Here is a 25,865-nt window from a genome sequence, read left to right as displayed (position 1 = left end):
CTTTGGACTAGAAAGAGCAGTTGGATACTTTAAGTGTGGTTTAATGGGACATCCTAGTAGGAGCATGTGCTGAGGATAATTGGAGCTGTAGGGGCCAGATCAAAAAGTTTCAGAGGGGAAGAATGTAAGTAAGTGACTTAGAGCCCTTTCTTGTGATGCTTTGGCAAATATGGCTACTTTTTCCTTTGTTCTAAAAATCTGCCTGGGGCTAAATTAAAGGGATTTGGATTAATGGTGTTGGCAGAGGAGATTTCAAGATAACCTAATATCAACTGTATAGTGTGGTTATTAGTGGTCACTCTTGTGCAGATCTATAATGAAAAGTGCAAGGCCATGGATTGAAAGATGAAGCCTGGTAAGATTGAGCTAAAGGTTTGAATCCCTGAAGACCCTGAAGGGACAGTAAGTGATTCACCTGCTCCCGGCACCAGACCCTTGTCATGTAGCCACATTCCCCCTCCATAGAGACATTTGTGGCCATCAGTCATATAAAGTCAACACCCTCAAGCCCTTCCATGAGGCATCCCTAACATCTCAGACTAAGACAATGGGAAAAGAGACGTGACCAGAGTCAACTAGGCTCAAAACAGAGTTCTCCATGCTGATGAGGTACCTAGAGGTTCAAATGGTTTTGGTAATAAGCTTCCCTTCCTAGACATCCCTCCCTGCTAAAGGTATTTAATCTCAGGCCCACCCTGATAAGTGGAGTATGGTTTTATTTAGCCATTTTCTGCCATGACAATAAACTGTTTGGAAGCATGGCCTGGCTTTTTTCATAGAAGGTCTCTCTGCATTCTCAGCCACAACTGTCACCAAGCCTGAATCCATCAAGCCAAGGACAATTACCACTGAGGCAAGCTGGAGCTTCCCTTTCCCCCAAGCTAGATGCTGTCCTCAGTGGAGCAGTGTCTGGGAGCTTCCCTAAGCCCAGCACCAGCTTTAAAGGCAGTGTTGAACAAGCATAGTCAAACTCCCCATGTCCCACCTCTCCAAGCAGCCATATCCTGTGGCAGAGTAGATGTGTGGGACTACAGAAAAGGAGCAAGTTGGAGAAAAAGGGGGCTCCAAGAAGTGTAATTGAGCTAAATTCACTGAAGTAGGGAGATAAAAAGTTTAAAGAAACCCAGATGTGTGTCTTTAATCGCAAACTCAGCCACCAGAGTCAGGTGGATCTCTTAGTTTGTGGCTACCCTGGTCTACAGGGCCAGTTCTAGGGCATCCAGGGCCACACAGAGAAACCCTGTCTCAAAAAACAAACAAAAAAACAATGAAGGTTTAAAGAAAAGCTTGATACTAAATTGGTGACCTCAGGGCAAGACCGAACCCAGCTAAGCTTCCAACTTGTGAAAAAGAATTAAAGAAAAGCTTAAGCAGGAAGGAAACCACCAACAACAGAAACCTGACACAGATAAGATTGAATGAGGGGTTTATGTTCCAGCTGTATAGCAAGCAACAGAACCTGACAGCTTCAGTGACATGGTTCTTGATTTAGAGTCAAGGATACAAGAAATGGGTTGTAGAATCTTCCTCCTTGGCTAAGGAATGCTGCTCAGGGTAGGTGTGTGCCAGAGGTGTGTCTTCATGGATACCCAGCGAGGACCACTGTGTGAAACTGTGAAGAAGAAGCCTGGATTGTGTTGGAGACTCCAAGACATTGAAGATGCTAGTCATGGAATACCTGCCACTTTGACATCAGGCATAAAGACACAAAATTTGGGGTTTATCTGTTTGATTTTTAGTCTTGTTTGGACCAGAATTCTCCCTTTCTCCATGATGGAATGATAATGTATATCCTGTGCCAATGTATGTTGGAAGTTTATGATCTGCTTCTTGATTTTGATTTTCTAAGGGATTACAGTAAGAAATTGCCATTAGTCTCAGAAGAGACTTTGGACTTTGAAGCAATATTGAGATTGTGATCGCCTATGGGGACTTTTGAAGTTGGACTGAAAGTCTTTCTCCATTATGATTTGGCCACAAGTCTATGAGGGACAGACAGGCTGTGGAAAGTGGAGGTTTGATTATGAATGGCCCATTGGCTCATACAATTGAATGTGTAGTCATCAGGAAGTGACACTATTTGAGAAAGATTAGGGAGTATGGCCTTGTTGGAGGCAGTATGTTACTAGAGGGTGAGCTTTGAGATTCCAAAAACCCACATCAGTCCTAGTCTCTGCCTTTGTCTTTCTCTCTGGGTCCCTATGTATCTTTCTCTCTGTCTCTGTCTCTGCCTCTCTCTTTCTCTCTGTCTCTGACTCTCTGCCTCTGTCTCTCTTTGTCTCTTTCTATCTCTGTCTCTGTCTCACTCTATCTCTGTCTCTCTGCCTCTGTCTCACTCTATGTCTTTGCCTCTGTCTCTCTCTGTCTCTCTGTCTCTGTCTCTCTGTCTCTCTCTAACTGTCTCTGCCTCTCCCTGTCTCTGCCTCTCTCTGTCTTTTTGTCTCTCTCTTTCCTCTCTGCCTATGGATCAGGATGAAGCTCTTAGCTATTACTACAGCACCATGCCTGCATGCCTCCATGCTCCCTGCCATGATGACCATGGACTAAGCCCCTGAAACTGTAAGCTAGTCCTCAATGAAATGTTTTCCTTTATGAGTTGCCTTAGTCATGGTATCTTTTCATAGCCACAGGACAGTGAGTAACATATGTGAGAATACACATTAAAAACTGGAGGGCATTTGGGACTGTGCGACCAGACAGGCATAAGAACTGGTAAGGTTGAGGAGCTCAAACCCGGGAACCTCAGAGAATTGAGAATGGCAGGGGTGGAGCTGCTTCCTACCTACCTCTACCCGCTCTGAAGCATGTAACCATGACACCCATCGGAGAGGACCACGGGCATTCAGTCATGTGGCGTAACACCTGGAGTTCCTCTCCATGCTAATGAGGTATCTAGGTAGCTCAGATAGGTAGCCTTCCTTTCCTGGGTATTCTAATGCCCTTCCCCCAAGAGGTATATAATCCCTGGTTCACTCCAAATAAAGTGTAGACGCCCACATCTAACCCCAATAAAGCAAGGATCCTCTTAGAGAGCTGCTTCACTAAGTCATCTGATGCCCAAAGGGAAACACAGGCTGTGGACTTTCCATTTTGTTTTTTGCTGTGCTTCCTCTGGGTCAGTGTGCCTGCAGCATCCAGATACCCCGAGCAGAGAGGCAGAACACAGTACCACAAAAAAATTAGATAAAAAATTTTGAATAATGTATGAGTGTTTTATCTGTGTGCGTGTCTATGTACCGTGTGTGTGCAGTGCCCATGTTGTCCTGAAAGGGCCTCAAATCTCCTGGGACTGGAGTTACAGATCATCCTGACTGTCCCTCAGCCTAGCAGGAGTCCAGTGGGTGCATGATGAGTCCCTCGGCAGGGGTCTCTGGACTCTGGACAATGGAGACATGCATTCACTGTTTTCTTGACTGTGGCTGTGATGGGACTAGCTGCTTCAAGCTCCTGCTGCCATAACCTCCCCAGTTCAATAGACTGTGTTCTCAAACTCTGAGCCCTTAAATTGTTTTTGTTAGTGCATATCATTACAGAAATTAAAAGAAGCTAAGAAACAAAAAATAAAACTTCCCTCTCAGTCTTTCCCCATGCATAGGTCTTCCCTTTCCAGCATCCTGTCCTTCCAGAACAGTGTATTTGCTACACTGGGTAAGCTCACACTGACGTGGCACTATTGGCTCATGCTAGCTTCTTTAGGACCTACAATTGTTGTCTTGCACTCTCTGGATACTGACAAATGTGTAATGATGCATTTCAATGTTCTATCATGAAGAAAAATTATTTTCCTAAATATCTTGTGTAGTGACTAAAAAAAAAAAGGCTTGCTTTTATTTATGAATAACTGTATGTGTTGTTGTATGGATTTGTACATGTAGCTGCATGAGGCCAGAAGAGAGCACCGGATCCTCTGGAACTGGGGTCACAGGTGGTCGTTAGCCCCCTAACATGGTCGTTGGGAACCAAACCTTGGTCCTTTGCAAAAGCAACACGTGCTTTTTCTCAGTTGCTTCAGTCTCTTGTGTGACAATTTTGCAAGGAAATAAAATTTGATTCCAATACCACCTTCAGTTCAGTAATTCTGGTAAGATAAGTTTGAGTTTATAATTAAAGTTTTAGGATATGGAAGTAGCTTGACAGTAGATAGAACCCTTGCTTGCCCAGCATGTACAGGGCCCTAGGCTTGATTTCCAGTGCAGTCAACCAAACCAATCAAATGAAGTTTATATCCCAAACATCTAAATCTTAGTCCCTCATAAGTACCAGGGGGCAGTTGGCTCTTTTATTCTTTGCTTTGCCATCTCTTTCCCTCAACTGCTGCAGAGAAGGGCGCTAGGGTCCCTGGGAGTGTAGCAGATGCATGAAGACTAATTGTGTGCATATGCCTTTTCTAACTGGTTGCTACTGATTTTTGATTCCACTCTTAGTCTCTCAGCTCTTGACAGTTGTTCTGGTTAGCTTTAACTATGAGCTCAGAATGCCTTGGAGTCACAGAGGGAACAGCCTCATTTGAGAAACTGCCAGAATCAAATTGACCTGTGAGCATTGCCTTGCTGATACCTGATGTTGGAAGACCTAGCCCACTGTGGGTGGCACCATTTCCTAGGAAGGGGTTTCTGAACAGGATAAAAAATAGAAAGAACTGAGCACAGGCATGTAATAAATGCATCTATTCTCTCTCTCTCTGCTCCTGACTGTGGATGTGATGTGACTAGAGGTTATAGTGCCTCCCTCGAGTTCCACAGTTGATAGACTATAACTTAGAAATGATAGCAAAATAGACCCTTTCTCCCCTAAGTTGCTTTTGGTCAGGGTATTCTAGCTCAGAGACAGAGATGAACCCGAGCACTTCCCAATCAGCAAACTGTCAGCACATCTCTGGCTCTATATTCAAGGATGCCTTTCTCCTCACTTATATTACACCAGGTTTAAGTTTCACACAAGTGATTAATGGTTGGATCCCTAACTACCAGAATGTCCTGGAACTCACACTGATTCCCCCTCTCTGCCTGTCATGATCAAATAGGACTGGGAAATATCAGGTAGATTAGGAATACACACATCCAGGTGTGTGTGTGTGAGGAAATTTTTGAGGCTATTAGATCATAAAAGCTGTGACTTAATGAAAAGTTTAATACACTGACAGTCTCCCACTTAAGCAGCAGTGTGTGTTTCTTCTCCTTCGAAACAGTATTTGAACAGAGGAAATGTTTCAGACATATCCTTCGAAACTGCTGTAACATAATACTTACACAGGCTACTTTATAAATAAATTAATTTACTTAGTTCTTGAGGCTTAGAAGATGACAACTGCGTTAGTTTTCTGGGCCTATAATAAAACACCCAAGTCAGTTGCTGTATAAAGCAAAGAGGTTTGTTTAACAAACACATATGAAGGCTCAAAGGCTCTTTTACAGCCCCAAATTATATGGCATCAAATGTTAAAAGTCTGTTATGGGAGTGACGGGAGAGAAGAGAGAGAAAGAGAGAGAGAGAGAGAGAGAGAGAGAGAGAGAGAGAGAGAGAGAGAGAAACACAGACGACACAGAGTGGTAACTCAAGGTATGTCAGTTGTTCTAAGGACTCCCTAGCCTGCTTCTTAAAGGCCTTACACTACTCAGGGGACTGAGCTTCTGATCCACCCACCTTTAAGAGCAAATGGAAATTAGATACAAACCACAGCAAGACAGAGCAGGAGACTGTATCTCTTGCTCTGCTTTGCAAAGGCACCAACTTCATTCATGAGCATGGAGCCCATGTGACCTGTCAACTCCTCACAGGCCCTACCTCTTTTGGAGTTGAGCTTCATCACATGACTTTGAGGGATATGGGCCTTCAGTCCCCCCAACCCCCAATCGCAGGTCATGGAATCTTTTAGACAGGGAGGTATTCTTCCTTTCCACTTGTTTATATACTCCATCATCTTCCTAAACTAACCCATACATGTAGGTATTATGCTGAATATAAGCATAAGCGTATTTTATTGCTAGACTGTCCCAGCCTGGGTCACCCTTTCTTCCACACATTTTTGCATGTGAAATGTTAATGTGAGATACTTTTTCTCATGTGTTCACTCACCCACTCATGTGTCCCTTCAATGAATACCAGTTTATATGATCACAAATTTCCCTGCTTCCTTTCTCACCCCTCAAAGATTCCTCCTTCTTGACTTCCATTCTAACGATTCTTCCTCATTGTTCTTTACCCCCAGTAGGCCCCCCTCATCTTTTACAGAGACCATCCTTACAGTTTGATGTTGGAGTCTGGTGGCTCACAAACCTTCCAGGATGACTATACATTGGAGGTGAGGGCCCTGACTTATCTTAAGGGTGGGGATTTCCAGGACTCTGGGCACACTCTAGGGACCTTTGTCCTTTCTCAGGGAAAAAGAAAAGAGGAACAGGCCTCCTACTTCTCATATTTTTTTAGAGTGTTCTTTTTTGTAGCAACAATGGAGGAAAGCGATTGGTGGATAGTGCAGAGTAGCTGAGATGGGGAGAGGATGAGCAGGGGCGGGGATGAAATGTGAGGGCCAGAGATGGTCTCTGCAGTTAGGAGTCCCCAGTCAGGGCCTAGCTACTCTTCCTCTTATGGGTCTATAAGCCTGCTTTCCCAGGCTGGCCACTTCCCCAATCGAAGCTCTGATCTTGCTTGGTTCTTGCATCTCACAGATGCTGAGACTCAGGAGAAGAGTCCTGCCTAGTTCAGAGACCTCCTCTTTTTCTCTTCTCTCCTCCACTGACAGAGTCTGAACTGGTATGCTACTGGTCCCTTTGCTGCTGGTGCTCCTGGTCTCAGGTGAGATGATTCAGGATATAAGGCATTGAGAGGTGGGATAAAAGAAGAAGGGCTGGACAGGAACCAGGTTAACTCTGTGACCAGGGCTGACTTTGGGGGTCATGTTCTGCATCTGGATGTTGGAAGTCCCTGCCTTTTGGCTTCCCCAGCCTCAGAAACAAATGTATACAGCTGGAGCTCTGTCCTCTGACTTGATTTGTTGTCCAGGTGTCTGGGGGTCCACAGTTATATCTGAAGAGCTTCATAGAATGGTAGGACAGAGTCTCTCCGTGTGGTGCCAGTACAAGCCTGAGGAGGGACCTTACGTGCCGAAAACATGGTGCCGGCAAACATCTCCAAATAGATGTCAAAGAATGATCACTACCTCTGAGCCTCTGAAAGCAGTCAGGGAATTACAGTACATGATCTGGGATGATCCTGAATCTGGCTTCTTCAACATCACCATGACTCAGCTAACAGAAGAGGACTCGGCATTCTACTGGTGTAGTTTATTTAATGCTTCTCAAAATATAGTAACCGTTCTCAGAAACATCAGCCTGGTGGTATCTCCAGGTAAGCCCCTTTTTTGAGATATAGCCCCCCCTTTTAGGGACCAAGTGATTGATTGAATATATATATATCTCACTTCTTTCTGTGACCCCTAATCTTGACACCTGATCTGACTGAGGAGAGACAGCTTCCAATCTCTGTCATACCTAGCTCTGCATTAGGAAAGAATGTTTAAGTTTCATGGGGTAGGCACGTAGAGTCTTTTTTCGACTCTTATTTAGTTTATACTAGCATCGTGCAACTTTAATTTCAACATTTGGGAGGCAGAGGCAGGTGGATCTGAGTTCGAGGCCAGTCTAGTCTAAATAGTGAGGCCTAGGCCAGCCAGAGATACATAGTGACACTCTGTCTCCAAAAACTGTTGGGATGTTTTTATTTTAAATTATGTGCACTCATGGGCACATGCTACATGTGGGACAGTGCCCATGGAAGCCAGAGACTAGGATTCTCTTGCAGTTAGAGTCACAAATTGCTGTGAACCCCTCTGTGTGGATGCTAGGAACCAAACAGATTCCCTGCAAAATCCATCTGTGTTCTCAATAGCTGAGCTATCTCTCCAGCCTTCCTACTCACTTTCTTACTTAGGCACACCTGTGCAGACCTGAGTTACAAATGCATATTGCTCCAAGGCACCCTGATGTTCAGCTTGTCAGAGCCCAGCCCTGGCATAGCCCTCTTTTTTGTTCTCTCTTCTTGAGGCAGCAGAGAAGGAAGTGTGTCAGTGGAGGCTAAGACTTTTGTCTTACAAGATACTTAGGGTTGCTGTATAATAATAAAAAAGTTTACTTAGCTAAGTCTATGTTACTATGCTACTGTGGCTGATTTACTTATCTATGTCTAAGTTACTATGCTACTGTCGCTGACCTGCCTTCTGTGTTCCTCTGAGGCTAAAAACCGCATCCTAAAGCATCAGGAGATTAATTGCTAGAGGATTAATTGCTAGAGACTTTCCTCTTTTTCTAGATGCCTCTAGATTGTGAGGCTAGGTGAAAGTTTGGATTAATAAACTTCTATTGAACCAGGAGAAGAGAATTATGCTCACAGAAGGAAAAACTTTTACATAAGCAAATATGCATAAACTCACATAAATTCATATATTGATTCACACATACATATTTATATATTTCTATTAAACCAGTTGGGTTTATGTTGCATACATTCTCACAATTACATACTTACACACACACACACATACACACACACACACACACACACACACACACACACACATTCACAGTTACATATGCATTTGGAGCAAAAGAGCAAGCACCAGTGCAGAAAAAACTCACTCATTCTGGATAAAACAATAAGCTCCAATCTTCATTGCATAGAGAAAGAAAAAGCTTCTACCCTTTTAATGCTAAATGAATTAAACCCAAGTTTGTTAGAAGAAAGCTTTACTCATTTTAATAAGACTAAGCCTGCCTTGTTATTAAGAAAGGACCTGTTCTGTCCCACGGTAAGAAGAAGCCTGCTTGCTCCTTCTGCTCTCTGTAGCTTCCTTTTTTCCTCTTCCTCTATAAGACCATTGCTCTCTTAGTTTTTTATGTTACCTATAGTTTCTAAGTTATTCCATCCTGCATTCTCTGTCTAGTCTTGCTCTCTCCTCCTGCTCTGGTGTCACAATAATGCTCTTACTCTCAATGCCCTTTCTCCCAATGCTATCCCTTTACTTCAAGTTCTTCTTGAGTTTAGTTCTGTCTAAAAAGCCTCTTGTGTCCCAAATTAAAAAAAAATAGCATCACTTCTGTTCTAAAACGTTCTGTTCCGATCTGTCTAAATAGTGTTTTGTCTAAAAAGTTGTCTTCAGCACTTACATCTTTCAGAATACATTATTACATGGTAAAAAGTTCATCACAAGTTTGCACACAAGTTCAAAATCATAAATTGAAATAGAAGTTTACAACAGAGCATGTTTACATGCATATCTATTAGGAGTAATTATCTGGCTAAACAGCTGTCACAGTTCCACAGGTTCTTGGAGAGTTAAAAAGTTATTGTGGGGGTTGGGGATTTAGCTCAGTGGTAGAGCGCTTGCCTAGGAAGCGCAAGGCCCTGGGTTCGGTCCCCAGCTCCGAAAAAAAGAACCAAAAAAAAAGTTATTGTGAAGTTTTATGTAGATAAACCGAGTCACTATTTTATTTTTTGTCCTAGTTTTATGTAGATAAACCGAGTCACTATTTTATTTTTTGTCCTAGCACCTATAAGAAATCATTAATTATCTTTCTATAACCTTTGATTAATGGTTTTACAACCTCTTGGAATGTGTTCTGAGTAGTAGAATGCCTGTAGCAATTAACTGGTGACACTAAAGTCTGGCAGAGTTCTCATTGCAGTTTTGGCTATCAGAAAGGACTTAATAGTGTCATTAAAAGAGCTTAAATGATTACAATACATTTAGGAATTCTTAGAGGATCACCTTTGAAGATAAATAAATCATCTATGTGTCTCTATAGCATCACTACAAGACAGTACATCTTTGTTGTTCTGCAGAGATCTGCTTAAAAGGGTGGGCTAACACCTAGTGATATATATGTCTTAATACAGGAAAAGCAAATTGATAGCAAGAATATTTCCTAAAATGATTTTCTCCGGGGGTTTGCCTACCAGAGTTATGTCATAAATTTTAAACTAAGGCAAAGTCATCTCAGGAAGGTCATCTGATAGTTATTAGCTTGTTGGTTCCTGATGTCTGCTCTAAGCTCCCCTATATCCTGTCACTGTTTGGGGGTGAGACTTGATTTTCCCTTCAGAACTCTGCACAGTCATCTTCTCTTTTTCTCTTATAGCCTTACCTACTCTTCCTAGGTAATCTGGCTCCTAGGTTATTAAGGAGGAAAGAGTAATGGTCAAGCAGGTTTAGGAGCCCGAGACTCAGTAGAGCCTTCACCTTGGGTGGATCCCCTAGAGACTAAGCAATGAGGAAGTTCCACTCAGGGCTTCAGATAGAGAGAGATGAACTGTGCTACCAGGTCCACCACAACCCACTTTCCACTGGGAGGCCAGAGTTGATTTCTGCTATGCATAATGCTCCTCTGCCAATCTGAGCAACTATCAAAACCAAACCAAACAACAACCAAACAGCTAAGAAAACCCTCAGTGTCACTGCCTACCAGGGAAACATGAATAAAAACCATTGTGAGATATCATATCACTCTGTAAAAACCATCCTTCCCCAAAAGACAAACAATAACAGGTGCTGGGGAAAACTTGGAGAAAGCCTTACATGTGGCCGGGTGGAGGGGGCTGGGCGGGCATGTAAGTTAGCACAGTTGTTGTGGTGACAACAGCCTGGAACTACTATTATGTCTGTCCAGCCTATGGTCCCAGCTTTTGGGAGGTGAAGGCAAGTAGATCACAAGTTCATCATCTTGAGCTATGAAGTAAGTTTGAGTTCAGCTGGGACTACATGTAACCCTGACTTTAAAAGAATCATGATGGTGCAAGCCTTTAATACCAGGAGGCAGAGGCAAATGGATCTCTGTGAGTCTGAGATTAGCCTGGTCTACCAAGGAAGTTCTGGGCAAGTCAGAGCTACATAGTGAGACACTGTCTCAAAACTACCAATCAAGAGTAACAAAATGCTGATTTGATAGACCTTGGAATAGATTAGTGGTTACCAGAAGCTGAGGAAGAAGCCCAGGAGAAGTGAGGGTAGGGCTTGGCTGAAGACCATTGAGTGACATAAAAGAGACAGAAATTCTAATGCTGTGTTGCACAAACTTCAGATGACAATAATGTGCTATTTGTTTCTGATTATTAAAAATATAGAATATTTATTTATCCTATTTTGCACATATGCATGTTTTGACTGCATGACTATCTGTGTAACACATATGACCCATGGAGGTCAGTGGAGGATACTGGATCCTCTGGAACTGGAGTTATGGATGGTTGTGAGTCACTATATGGGTGCTGGGAATCAAATGCTGGTCCTATATGCCCTATCTATATGTACTATATACACTATATGTCCTACTAGTAGGACTAGTATATATGGGACTATATTTCTATATGTTCTATCTCTCTCTATCTCTCTATCTATCTATCTATCTATCTATCTATCTATCTATCTATCTATCTATCCATCCATCTATCTATCTATCTATCATCCCATATCTGCAAGAGCAGCTAGCACTTTAACTTTCTCCCCAACCTCGACTTATTTTTAAAAGGCTATAAAAATATTTTAAGTGTTTTTACCATGAAGAAATGATAAATGTCAAGTACATAGGCTAAATTTGGTTTGAATGTCATGCCATATATGCAAGTATTAAAACGGTAAATGGCATAGCATAGATGTGTGAAATCCCCTTTTAAAATTTATAATTATAATAATGATAATAATTATTACTATTGCTATTATGCTATCATTTTATGTGTGAGGGCACAGATCATTATGCACATTTGGGGTCAGAGGACAACTTTTGGGAGTTGGCTCTTCCCTTTCACTGTGGGTCCTAGGGTTCAAACTCAGGTCTTCAAATTATTTCAGCAGCCCATAAATATGTAAGTCTTAGGTTAAAGATTTTAGGTTCAGTCACCTCTGAGCATCCTGCATCTTTCACAGATTAAGGCCCAGACCCCATTCTTCCTTTTATTCATAGTTGTCTTCTCTTTTCTTCTCTAGCCTCATCAACTCTTCCTTCACAGACGATTGCTTGGCTCCCAGAAAGCACAGGTAGGTTGGCCAGGAGGAAAGAGGGATAGCCAGGCAGTTTGGGGAGGGTAAAGGTAGGGGAGGCCTGCCTTTAAGGTTGATGCCCTTACATATGTAAGAAAATAAGTATAAAGATTTTGAATGCAAGTAGCCCTGACCTGAGGGACTGCGAAGTGTGCTCCCATCTAACCCTTCTCTACTTCCTCTCATGGCTCTTGGGACTGACCCTGTCTTGACCTCTGTCCTGGTCCTCTAAACAGTTACCATCTTTATATACTTCTTAGTTCTGACCACCTCTCCTGAGGAGATCACTGACTCTTCCATCAATGGCTCTGAGCACAGGTAAGTCAAGGAGCTCTGAGCACAGGTGAGTAGGGGTGTCTTTAGAGGGAAGAGTCCTGGCAAAGGATGCCTGGGGAGCTCTTGTAGTGAGGCTCATCCTCAGGATGGCTGGGCATGAGTTCTTCAGAGGTGCTTCCAGGTCCAGACATGGAGGTGGAAAAGAAGAAATGGTGGCTTGGCAGCAGGTCCCAAGCATTGGAAGAGCTGTAGAAAAGACAGAGAGAATAAGAATGAGTCTGAATCTCTATAAGGAAGAATAAAAAGGAAGAGATATCAACATAAATTTCACAGAAAGGAAAGCTCTCCAATAGCAAAGACTCATAAAAGGCTAGGGAGCTGGTTCAGTGACTAAAGTGTTTGCTATGCAAGCAGTGAGCATTGGTATCCGAGTTTCGGTCCCTAGCACCCACATAACAAGCTGGGTATGGCAGATCTAGACCTGGAATCTCTGTTGGGAGGCAAAGACAGGCAGGTCTCACAGCGTAGTGGCTAACCAGACTCACCAACATCCCCCCATCTCATTTTCTCCCTCCTCTTCCTCCCCTCCCCTCCCCCCTTCCGACTTATAACTTGTTTTCCTCTTGGGCCCAGGGACCCCAGGGCTCCATTCCCGATTGTGTTCATTGTCCCTTCAGAGTTTAGGATGGGTCTGTATACACAAAAATTCCAGCTACAAGGAGATGGCTTGAGGTCACACAGGAGCAGGTGATATCCCAACCCAGGCTTCTCTATCTGTTTCTTGCCTCCAGAAACCAAAGTTCTTCCTCTCCTGGCTGGACCTCCCTGAGGCTTCTGGTCTCTCTGCAGTATGGACTCCTTCTGCTCAAGGGCCTGATGCTGTCAGTTTTCTGTGTGCTCCTTTGTTGGAGGCGTGGCCAGGTGAGATGTCTGACTGTGGTAGGGCTGCTCGCTCTCTAGGGTATGATGGCCATGTTTTCAGTTTCAAGTGAGTATGTTTATTAAGTATACAGCAAGCCAAAGTAAAAGTACAAATACCAAATAGCAGAGAGATAGCAAAACATCAAAAACAAGGCACCTAAAACATCCAGCAAAAAAAGAAGGAAGCCCCACTGAGGCACTAGTGGGATTTTCCAAGAGACAGAGTCCCTAAGAGAGCACTGTTCCTTTGGGTGAGACTTCAACAGACAAACAAAGAAACAAACAGGACAGGTACAGATACCATCAGATCAACCAGGGAAGTTGAGGCAGGCAGCTGGCACCCAGGCAAGCTTTGCCTTCATGTGTTAGCTGCTCATGGCTGAAATTCCAGCTTCCCTGCCTCTATACTTTCACACCATGTGGTAAACAACAACAACTTCTGCTAGAGGCATCAATGTGGTGGTGGGAAGTAGATTCCTGTGTTTGAATGCTTGACCCATAGGGAGGTATGGCCTTGTTGGAGAAAGTGTGTCACTGTGAGCTGTAAGTGCCTGTGCTGACATGGTACCGAGAGCCGGGCGTAGGCCTGCAAGGTTTAAGAAAAAATGCAAAGACTTGGGTCATTCATGTTAAAAAAGAATGCCAGGCACTCAAGTGGCAGGTCCCCTGTGGTCCAGACACCACCTGGATCTGAAGGGACATGGTCAACAGCTTCCTGCACCAAAATCCTGTGGGAGGGAGAGCTAAACCTTCAGAGGGGCAGACATGCCTGGGAAGCCAGAAGAGACTACACTCTGCCCACATTTCTGACGCCAGAGGAAAACACCTAACACCATCTGGGACCCCAGTGCACAGGGGCCCCGGGAAAATGTGGGACAGGCCCTTCTGGTTGCTGCCCTCACGGAGACCTCAAAAGCAGCCCCCGGGAGCAACTTCAGCCCTGGGACCAGAGTTAAGACCAACTTTTTTTGCTCCAAGTGACCTGCCTGTGGACTCAGGACACATGCCCACAGGAACACCTGAAGACCAGTAGACAGGGAAGACTACACACCTGAAAGCAGAACACTCTGTGCCCATAACTGGCTGAAAGAAAACAGGAAAACAGGTCAACAGCACTCCTGACACACAGGCCTATAGGATGGTCTAGCCACTGTCAGAAATAGCAGAACAAGGTAACACCAGAGGCAACCTGATGGCAAGAGGCAAGCACAGGAACCCAAGCAACAGAAACTACATGGCATCATCAGAGCTCAATTCTCCCACCAAAGCAAACACTGAATATCCAAACACACCAGAAAAGCAAGATCTAGATTTGAAATCACGTTTGATCATGATGATGGAGGACTTCAAGAAAGACATAAAGAGCTCCCTTAGAGAAATGCAGGAAAACACAAATAAACAAGCAGAAGCCTATAGAGAGGAAACGCAAATATCTCTGAAAGAATTCCAGGAAAACACAATTAAACAGGTGAAGGAATTAAAAATGGAAATAGAAGCAATAAAGAAAGCACAAAGGATCGCTTCTCGGCCTTTTGGCTAAGATCAAGTGTAGAAAGCACAAAGGGAGACAACCTTGGATATAGATAACCAAAAGAAGAGACAAGGAGCCGTAGATACAAGCATCACAAACAGACTACAAGAGATAGAAGAAAGAATCTCAGGAGCAGAAGATTTCATAGAAATCATCAACACAACTGTCAAAGATAATGTAAAACAGAAAAAGCTACTGGTCCAAAACATACAGGAAATCCAGGACTCAATGGGAAGATCAAACCTAAGGATAATAGGTATAGAAGACAGTGAAGAGCCCCAGCACAAAGAACCAGTAAATATCTTCAACAAAATCATAGAAAAAAACTTCCCTAACCTAAAGAAAGAGATGCCCATAAACATACAAGAAGCCTACAGAACTCCAAATAGATTGTACCAGAAAAGAAACTCCTCCCATCACATAATAGTCAAAACACCAAACGCACAAAATAAAGAAAGAATATTAAAAGCAGTAAGGGAAAAAAGTCAAGTAACATATAAAGGCAGACCTATCAGAATTACACCAGATTTCTCACCAGAGACTATGAAAGCCAGAAGATCCTGGACAGATGTCATACAGACCCTAAGAGAACACAAATGCCAGCCCAGGTTACTGTATCCAGCAAAACCCTTAATTAACATAGATGAAGAAACCAAGATATTCCATGACAAAACCAAATTTACACAATATCTTTCTACAAATCCAGCCCTACAAAGGATAATAAATGGTAAAGCCCAACATAAGGAGGCAAGCTACACCCTAGAAAAAGCAAGAAACTAATTGTCTTGGCAACAAAACAAAGAGAAGCAAAGCCCAGAAACATAACCTCATATCCAAATACAAATATAACAGGAAGCAACAATCACTATTCCTTAATATCTCTCAACATCAATGGACTCAATTCCCCAATAAAAAGACATAGATTAACAAACTGGATACGCAATGAGGACCCTGCATTCTGCTGCTTACAGGGAACGCACCTCAGAGACAAAGACAGACACTACCTCAGAGTGAAAGGCTGGAAAGCAACTTTCCAAGCAAATGGTCTGAAGAAGCAAGCTGGAGTAGCCATTCTAATATAGAATAAAATAGATTTTCAACCAAAAGTCATCAAAAAAGATAAGGAAGGACACTTCATATTCATCAAAGGAAAAATCCACCAAGATGAGCTATCAATCCTAAATATCTATGCTCCAAATACAGGGGCACGTACATACATAAAAGAAACCTTACTAAAGCTCAAAGCACACATTGCACCTCACACAATAATAGTAGGAGATTTCAACACCCCACTCTCATCAATGGACAGATCATGGAAACAGAAATTAAACAGAGACATAGACAGACTAAGAGAAGTCATGAACCAAATGTACTTAACAGATATTTATAGAGCATTCTATCCTAAAACAAAAGGATATACCTTCTTCTCACAACCTCATGGTACTTTTTCCAAAATTGACCATATAATAGGTCATAAAACAGGCCTCAATAGATACAGAAAGATAGAAATAATCCCATGCCTCCTACCAGACACCACGGCTAAAGCTGGTCTTCAATAACAATAAGGGAAGAACGCCCACATATACATGGAACAATACTCTACTCAGTGATAACCTGGTCAAGGAAGAAATAAGGAAAGAAATTAAAGACTTCTTAGAATTTAATGAAAATGAAGGTACAACATACCCAAACTTATGGGACACAATGAAAGGTGTGCTAAGAGGAAAACCCATAGCTCTGAGTGGCTGCAGAAAGAAACAGGAGAGAGCATATGTCAGCAGCTTGACAGCACACCTAAAAGCTCTAGAACAAAAAGAAGCAAATACACCCAGGAGGAGTAGAATGCAGGAAATAATCAAACTCAGAGCTGAAATCAACCAAGTAGAAACAAAAAGGACTATACAAAGAATCAACAGAACCAAAAGCTGGTTCTTTGAGAAAATCAACAAAATAGATAAACCCTTTGTCAGACTAACGAGAGGACACAGAGAGTGTATCCAAAGTAACAAAATCAGAAATGAAAACGGAGACATAGCTACAGAATCAGAGGAAATTAAAAAAATTATCAGATCCTACTACAAAAGCCTATATTCAACAAAACTTGAAAATCTGCAGGAAATGGACAATTTCCTAGACAGATACCAGGTACCAAAGTTAAATCAGGAACAGATAAATCATTTAAAAAACCCCATAACTTCTAATGAAATAGAAGCAGTCATTAAAGGTCTCCCAACCAAAAAGAGCCTAGGTCCAGATGGGTTCAGTGCAGAATTCTATCAGACCTTCATAGAAGACCTCATACCAATACTATCCAAACTATTCGACAAAATTGAAACAGATGGAGCTCTACCAAATTCCTTCTATGAAGCCACAATTACTCTTATACCTAAATCACACAAAGACCCAACAAAGAAAGAGAACTTCAGGCCAATTTCCGTTATGAATATCAACGCAAAAATACTCAATGAAATTCTTGCAAACTGAATCCAAGAGCACATCAAAACAATCATCCATCATGATCAAGTAGGCTTCATCCCAGGCATGCAGGGATGGTTTAATATACAGAAAACGTCAATGTAATCCACTATATAAACAAATTGAAAGATAAAAACCACTTGATCATTTCATTAGATGCTGAGAAAGCATTTGACAAAATTCAACACCCCTTCATGATAAAAGTCCTGGAAAAAATAGGAATTCAAGGCCCATACCTAAACACAGTAAAAGCTATATACAGCAAACCAGTAGCTAATACTAAAATAAATGGAGAGAAACTTGAAGCAATCCCACTAAAATCAGGGAGTAGACAAGGCTGCCCACTCTCTCCCTACTTATTCAGTATAGTTCCTCAAGTGCTACCCAGAGCAATAAGACAACAAAAAGAGATCAAAGGGATACAGATTGGAAAAGAAGAAGTGAAAATATCACTATTTGCAGATGATATGATAGTATATTTAAGTGATCCCAAAAGTTCCACCAAAGAACTACTAAACCTGATAAACACAATTCAGCAAAGTGGCTGGGTATAAAATTAATTCAAATAAATCAGTAGCCTTCCTCTACACAAAGGAGAAACAAGCCAAGAAAGAAATTAGGGAAATGACACCCTTTATAATAGTCCCAAATTATATAAAATACCTCGGTGTGACTTTAACCAAGCAAGTAAAAATCTGTACAATAAGAACTTCAAGCCTCTGAAGAAAGAAATTGAAGAAGACCTCAGAAGATGGAAAGATCTCCCATGCTCATGGATTGGCAGGATTAATATAGTAAAAATGGCCATTTTACCAAAAGCGATCTACAGATTCAATGCAATCCCCATCAAAATACCAATCCAATTCTTCAGAGAGTTAGACAGAACAATTTGCAAATTCATCTGGAATAACAAAAAACCCAGGATAGCTAAAACTATCCTCAACAATAAAAGGACTTCAGGGGGAATCACTATCCCTGAACTCAAGAAGTATTACAGAGCAATAGTGATTAAAAACTGCATGATATTGGTACAGAGACAGACAGATAGACCAGTGGAATAGAATTGAAGACCCAGAAATGAACCCACACACCTGTGGTCATTTGATTTTTGACAAAGGAGCCAAAACCATCCAATGGAAAAAAGATAGCATTTTCAGCAAATGGTGCTGGTTCAACTGGAGGTCAGCATGTAGAAGAATGCAGATCGATCCATGCTTATCACCCTGTACAAAGCTTAAGTCCAAGTGCATCAAGGACCTCTGCATCAAACCAGATACACTCAAACTAACAGAAGAAAAAGTGGGGAAGCATCTCGAACACATGGGCAATGGAGAAAATTTCCTGAACAAAACACCAATGGCTCAGGCTCTAAGATCAAGAATCGACAAATGGGATCTCATAAAAGTGCAGAGCTTCTGTAAGGCAAAGGACACTGTTGTTAGGACAAAACGGCAACCAACAGATTGGGAAAAGATCTTTACCAATCCTACAACTGATAGAGGGCTTATATCCAAAATATACAAAGAACTTAAGAAGTTAGACTGCAGGGAGACAAATAACCCTATTAAAAAATGGAGTTCAGAGCTAAACAAAGAATTCACAGCTGAGGAATGCTGAATGGCTGAGAAACACCTAAAGAAATGTTCAACATCTTTAGTCATAAATGAAATGCAAATCAAAACAACCCTGAGATTTCACCTCACACCAGTGAGAATGGCTAAGATCAAAAACTCAGGTGACAGCAGATGCTGGCGAGGATGTGGAGAAAGAGGAACACTCCTCCATTGTTGGTGGGATTGCAGACTGGTACAACTATTCTGGAAATCAGTCTGGAGGTTCCTCAAAAATTGGACATTGAACTACCTGAGGACCCAGCTATACCCCTCTTGGGCATATACCCAAAAGATCCCCCAACATATAACAAAGACACATGCTCCACTATGTTCATAGTAGCCTTATTTATAATAGCAAGAAGCTGGAAAGAACCCAGATGACCTTCAACAGAGGAATGGATACAGAAAATGTGGCACATCTACACAATGGAATATTACTCAGCTATCAAAAACAATGACTTTATGAAATTCATAGACAAATGGATAGAACTGGAAAAATATCATCCTGAGTGAGGTAACCCAATCACAGAAAAACACACATGGTATGCACTCATTGATAAGTGGTTATTAGCCCAAATGCTTGAATTACCCTAGATGAATAGAACACGTTAAAGTCAAGAAAGATGACCAAAATGAGAATGCTTCACTCTTTCTTTAAAACAGGAACAAGAATACCCTTGGGAGGGAATAGGGAGGCAAAGTTTAGAACAGAGGCAGAAGGAACATCCATTCAGAGCCTGCCCCACATGTGGCCCATACATATACAGCCACCAAACTAGATAAGATGGATGAAGCAAAGAAGTGCAGGCCGACAGGAACCGGATGTAGATCTCTCCTGTGAGACACAGCCAGAATACAGCAAATACATAGGCAAATGCCAGCAGCAAACCACTGAACTGAGAACGGGACCCCATGTTGAAGGAATTAGAGAAAGGACCAAAAGAGCTTGAAGGGGCTCGAGACCCCATATGAACAACAATGCCAACCAACCAGAGCTTCCAGGGACTAAGCCACTACCCAAAGACTATACATGGACTGACCCTGGGCTCCGACCTCATAGGTAGCAATGAATAGCCTAGTAAGAGTATCAGAGGAAGGGGAAGCCCTTGGTCTTGCCAAGACTGACCCCCCCAGTGAACGTGATTATTGGGGGGGGGGCAATAAGGGGGGGAGGATGGGGAGGGGAACACCCATCGAGAAGGGGAGGGGAAGGGGTTAGGGGGAATGTTGTCCCAGAAACCCGGAATAACAATCGAAATGTAAATAAGAAATACCCCAGTTAATAAAGATGAAAAAAAAAAAAAACCAATGCCAAATCTTTTACTTAGATCCACCAAATATACACCCCAAGTTCACTGGTGGAGATATCCAGGAAGCACAGTGGAAAAACCGGCTTGAGCTCTCAGGAACAAAGAAAGAGGAAAAAAAAATCAGGAACTGATTTAACAGTGTTATCACCCAGGTGTACCACCCAGGTATGCCACTCAGGGCAACCAGGAAGATCAGGGCATTCCTTTGTTAGGAACAAAAGGCTTCCACATACATCAGCAAGGCTCAGCAGGGGTCAAACACTGAAGGGACCCAGGAGGGTTTGACAAGTCCCCCTTTTTATTCTTTATTAAGTAGTGCCTGTCAGGGGTTGGGGATTTAGCTCAGTGGTAGAGCACTTGCCTAGCAAGCTGGGTTCGGTCCCCAGCTCTGAAAAAAAGAAAAAAAGAAAAAAAAAAGTAGTGCCTGTCTTAGGACACTTTGGGGTGCCAACCCCTTGCCCATCTCTGGGAATATCTGCCAGTCTCAGAGACCCTGTCTTAGGTGGGTATTGGTCCCAAATAGTTGCCCATCTTTGGCTAACTACTTCTTGTGAAGGCTGAACTAGATTTGGGCAGAGGGATTGTCTCCTGCCAAGGAGAGTACCACCTGCTTAGTCGCTGTTTGCACATGTGATAAGAAGTACAAGGCCAACAACTGCGGCACCTGAGGGCCATTGTAAGGCTTCACACAAACATGTGTGAAAATAAGAGATCAAGCTGTTCCTGTAAAAGCACTGACTGTTGATTTAAATTTAAAAATCCCAATTGTCAGCAACTACTCCTGAATGTTTACCCACTGTACTTGCCTAACGATAGATTGGGGGAGGGCAATCCCAGACATTGTAGCCACAGTGACTGCAGCAGCAATGGCTGCTACAATAGCAGCGAAGATGCCAAAGTCTTTCCCATAACGGTTTAGGATCAACCGACCTTCTCCCGAACTACCTGCAGGCAATGGAACCATGCATGAGATCCGCACAACCAGGGAAGAGTTCCCTGGTCCTCAGCAGCTTCATGCAGATGACATTCCTGTGAAGCCACAGACTGCAAAATGGCAACACCAGCCACAGCAGCGACAGCTGCTGGGGAAACTGGGAGGGGCAGGGGTAACTGCTGGAGTCTGGCCTTCTCCTCCAGCACGCAGCGGTGCATGGAGGGGTCAGAGCGCAAGCCACGGTGGGACGGGATATGCAGTGGTGGTAACGATGGCTGTAGCAATGCCAAAATCTCCTCCATGACAACACAAGGTGAGGGGAAACTCTCCGTCTTCATCCAAGGACACAGGAACAACTCCAGGGACCCGAACCACAAGAGCTGAATCTTCATGTTCCCAGCAAGTCAATAAACAGGACAGCTGCTTTTCCTGTTGCCCTATTGGTGGCGATCACCACTGGTCAAACTCTGCTCCTTATTCCCACTGGCATCAGGATCGGAGGATTTTTCAGGAAGCTCCAATAGGTCTCCATCCATACCGGACGTATACAACACTCAGGAACCCAAATGGGTGCTTCAGCATCTCTAGGAAAAACACAAGCAGAACTCCTAACCCTAACTAATACAGGGTCATGTCCCTTCCACAATCCTGAGGTCAAATCTTTCCAACGGACCAGACCTTCCTTATGTCTTATTCCTTTCCAATGTCTATCTGCTGCTGAACAGTTATTCTTATCTACTAACCAAAAATTTTAAATATAGATAATAAAGGAAAGTTAAGCAGGTGGGGAATTCTGGTCCCCTGTTTTTGTTTTTTCAAGATAATTCTTAAGCGTTAGATGAGCTCTTTCTACTATGGCTTGTCCTTGAGGATTATAAGGAATGCCAGTTGTATATACAATGTCATAATCCTCACGAAATTTCTTAAAAGGCCCGCTAGTATATGCAGGACCATTATCAGTTTTTTTTTGGTTCTTTTTTTTTTTTTTTCTTTTTTCCGGAGCTGGGGACCGAACCCAGGGCCTTGCGCTTCCTAGGTAAGCGCTCTACCACTGAGCTAAATCCCCAGCCCCATTATCAGTTTTTAATTGTTGTGGGACTCCCATAAAGGCAAAGGCCTGTAAGCAGTGACTTTTAACATCTTTAATTTTCTCTCCACAGTGGGCAGAGGCAAAGAGCAGGCCAGAATAGGTATCAATAGACACATGGAACCATAACTTCCCAGAGGAAGGAATATGGGTAACATCCATTTGCCAAATATCATTAGACTGTTACCCTCTTGGGTTAACTCTCAAATTGGGAGAGAAAAAAAATGGGGCACACTGAGGACATTGACTGATGATTTGGGCTGCTTGTTTTTTAGTTCCTCCATTGTGAAACCTCAAAGAATTAGCATTAAGATGACATTTTCTATGCATCTGTAAAGCTTTATCATAGCTAGTATTACTCATTAACATCTAATAACATGGAGACCGAGTATAAGAATTGGCCAACTCATTGCCTTGTGCTAAGACATATTTTTATATGGCCCACATAAATAGGTTCCCGACGCTGCCATAGCAAAGCCTGTACTTGTAATAAGCAGGCACAAATGGTTGAAACAGGAGCAATGAAGGCAGCGGTCTCAAGGGGTGAAACAATCTGAAACACATACACACTATCAGTGTATATGTTACAAGGTTCATCAGGAAACATAACCAAAGTTAGTTGTAAAGCTTTCAATTCTGTTAGCTGTCCAGAACAATTAAGAATTTTTTATAACCTCTTCCTTCCCTCCAGACACTACCTCAGCACATCCATTGGGGGAACCATCAGTAAATACTAAATGAGCTTTTTGTAAAGGGGAACAATAATCCATGGAAAAATTGCCAGATGCATTTTTAGAAACTGACAAATCTTACTATCAGGATAATGGTTATCAAATTGACTAACAACTGTGCACATTAAAATAGCCCAATCTGGGGGTTGGGGATTTGGCTCAGTGGTAGAGCGCTTGCCTAGCAAGCTCAAGGCCCTGGGTTCAGTCCCCAGCTCCGGAAAAAAAAATAGCCCAATCTGTAAGTCCCTGAACTAAATGTAGCTGCTCCTTGGTATAGTAATAATAAGATCTGGTTCTTTGCCAAAGTCTGTAAGCTAATTCTTTGAGCCTTGAACAGTAATTGAGCAATGACCTGAGGATAAGCCATCACATTTTTGCAGGTGAAGCATGTAAATAAACCCACATTAAAAGTCCATCTTGCCAAAAAAAAAAAAAAAAAGCCCAATAGGGGAATCAGCAGATACAAAAATAAAAAATGAAAGAGGCTTAGAATAATCAATATAATTAAGGTGAGCCTCTTCCGAAGCCTGTTGTACTAAGTTTAAGCATTCACGAGCTTCTGGAGTTAATTGTCTAGGTGAATTTGGAGAGGAATCACCTTTTAAAACATCAAATAATGGCTTCAACTGTCCCATGGTTAATTTTAACGTCAGTCAAATTAATATCACCAATTTATATCACCTAATAATTTTTGAAAGTCATTTAAGGTCTTTAGTATACCTAACCTAATTTTAAGTTTTTGTGGGTGAATTCCTTTCTGTAATAATTCATGTCCTAAATATTGGTATGGGAAGTTCCTTTGAACCTTCTCAGGGGCAATCACTAACCCTGCAGCACCCAAATCTTCTTGTAAGTCAGCATATGCTGTCAGCAATGCCTTTTCATCTGGAGCCGCCAATAAAATGTCATCCATGAAATGGACAATATATATCTGTGGATATTTCTGCCTCAACGGCTTTAGGGCAAAGGCTACATATACCTGACACATAGTAGGACTATTGGCCATCTCCTGAGGTCACAGGACCCAATGATAGTGATGAGAAGACTCCTGAAAACTGGTGGAAGGAATGTTAAAAGCAAATTCACAGTTTTAGGGTCTAGTGAAATAGTAAAGAAAAAATCCTTCAAGTCAATAACTATCATGTGCCATTTTTTTGTATAGCTACAGGAGAAGGGAAACCAGGCTAAGTAGGTCCCATAGGTATCATAATTTTATTAATTTCCCTTAAATTCTGTAATAATCTCCACTTTCCAGACTTTCTTAATCACAAAAATGGGTGTATCCCAAGGGGAATTGGAAGGAACAATATGACCAGCTTGTAATTGTTCCTGTGCTAATTGATGAGCTGCCTCCAATTTCTCCTTGGACAGGGGCCACTGTGGAGTCCACACCTGATCATTTGGCTTCCAGGTGATGGGCAAAGGTTTAACGTAAGGAGGCTTATTAACAGTGACCCTTAGGATAAATTTCCCAAGCCTGTTTTATCATGAGGATGTTTAATTATTTTTGGCTCTTCACTTACACTAGAAGGTTTGTCTTGTAAATTTTTGCCCAATCCTCTCCCTGGGATGAAGCCTTGTTTCCTCATCACATTTTGTACAGGCTGATTGTCAGCACAGCCCCCATATCATTGACTACATCTCGTCCCTTCGAGTTGGTAGGTATTTGCTCTAAAACAAAAGACTGAAACAATTCCTCATGTCCTTTCTCATATCCCTATTTAAGAATCTTGCTGCTTTTTTGAGGAGCTGTAGCTGTCCCCACTCCTTGTAAGGTGGAGTAAGATATCTCTAAGGGCCAGGCCTTTGGCCAGAAGGCTTTAGCTATGACAATGGTATCAGCTCTGGTATCTAGGAGCCCATGTAGGGGTTTTCCTTCAACCCATAGAATGAGTGTGGGGCGTTTCTCTAAAGAGGAAACCCAAAATGCTCCGGACCCAGTGGACCCGAAACCTTGATTTCCATGGGGAGATTTAAACACAGGATTGTTGGTATAAAACCAGGGCCAAAGAACCAATTGAGCTATCCTATCCCCTTGAGGAATAACTACAACATCCTTTTCTACAGAAACCATAATTTTAATTTCTCCAGTAAAATCAGAATCAATCACTCCAGGAAAAATTCTTATCCGTTTCATCAAGGCACTGCTGTGGCCTACTAAAAGACCTATACACCCAGAGGGCAGGGGCCCATGTACCCCAGTGCCATGTGCCTGGGGGCCCATTTGAGGTGTTAAGACTGCCCTGGTGGAGGAGCAGAGGTCTAGTACTGCACTTCCTGGGGATACCTCTGACAAGGTCTTTGATATGAAGGGGTTGGTTTGAGGGACAAACTGAATTGGGGTAGATTCTACCATAGAAGTTTTCATAGCTCCACACACTCTAGTTTGGGGGCCCCAGAGCGGGTCCTGTTTCCCGTTTCCCAGAAGGTGTAAAGGCCGTCCCTCAACATTTTGCTTAGATCTACACTCATTTCCCCAATGATAACTTTTACGGCACCCAGGGCATAATCAAGGCCTCCTATCTTTTTGTTCTGAGGGCACTCTCTTTTAAAATGCCAGGTTGTCCACACCCAAAACATGTCTTGGTCTCTCCATTTCCCCTCTTCATGGCTGCAGCTAAGACTTGTCCCACCACATAATTCCCATCTATTTCTTTGCACAATTTAATAGTCATTTAAACTTTTATTCTTATGAGGTCTCATAGCTTCCTTGCACCATTTATTAGAATTCTCATATGCCAATTGTTTTACTATGGGCATATCGGTGTCAACATCTCCAAGCAACTTCCCAGCCAACTGTAATAATCTTGCCACAAATTCCTGAAAAGGCTCCGAGGGTCCTTGTGTCATCTTGGATAATTGTTCTCTGGCTGCCTTATTGGGCAATGCCTTTCAAGCTTTAACTGCCGCTGAGGAGATTTGAGCATAAACGGCAGGATCATATTGAATCTGGGCTGGA

General features: G+C 42.5%; 1 protein-coding gene across 22 annotated transcripts in view; it reads left to right on the top strand.

The window, feature by feature from the left end:
• Positions 1–6,439: 6,439 nt before the first annotated feature.
• The window catches only part of Treml4 (triggering receptor expressed on myeloid cells-like 4), a 36,537-nt gene continuing 17,111 nt past the window's right edge, over positions 6,440–25,865 (top strand). For 7 of the 22 annotated variants that reach the window (XM_087568962.1, XM_087568961.1, XM_087568958.1 and 4 more), the window contains exons 1-5: positions 6,440–6,795; positions 7,003–7,347; positions 11,975–12,025; positions 12,289–12,346; positions 13,096–13,225. In XM_087568962.1, coding sequence (XP_087425088.1) covers positions 6,756–6,795; positions 7,003–7,347; positions 11,975–12,025; positions 12,289–12,346; positions 13,096–13,225 — 624 coding nt within the window. In that variant the 5' untranslated portion in view covers positions 6,440–6,755. The other 15 variants (XM_087568951.1, XM_087568947.1, XM_087568943.1 and 12 more) reach the window with 10 other exon arrangements.

The sequence above is a fragment of the Rattus norvegicus genome, chromosome 9 (genome assembly GCF_021556685.1).
Source record: "Rattus norvegicus strain SHRSP/BbbUtx chromosome 9, alternate assembly SHRSP_T2T, whole genome shotgun sequence".
NCBI classification, from domain to species: Eukaryota; Metazoa; Chordata; class Mammalia; order Rodentia; family Muridae; genus Rattus; species Rattus norvegicus.
The sequence above is the reverse complement of the archived record's forward strand: the minus strand, read 5'-3'. Positions and strand labels throughout refer to the sequence as shown.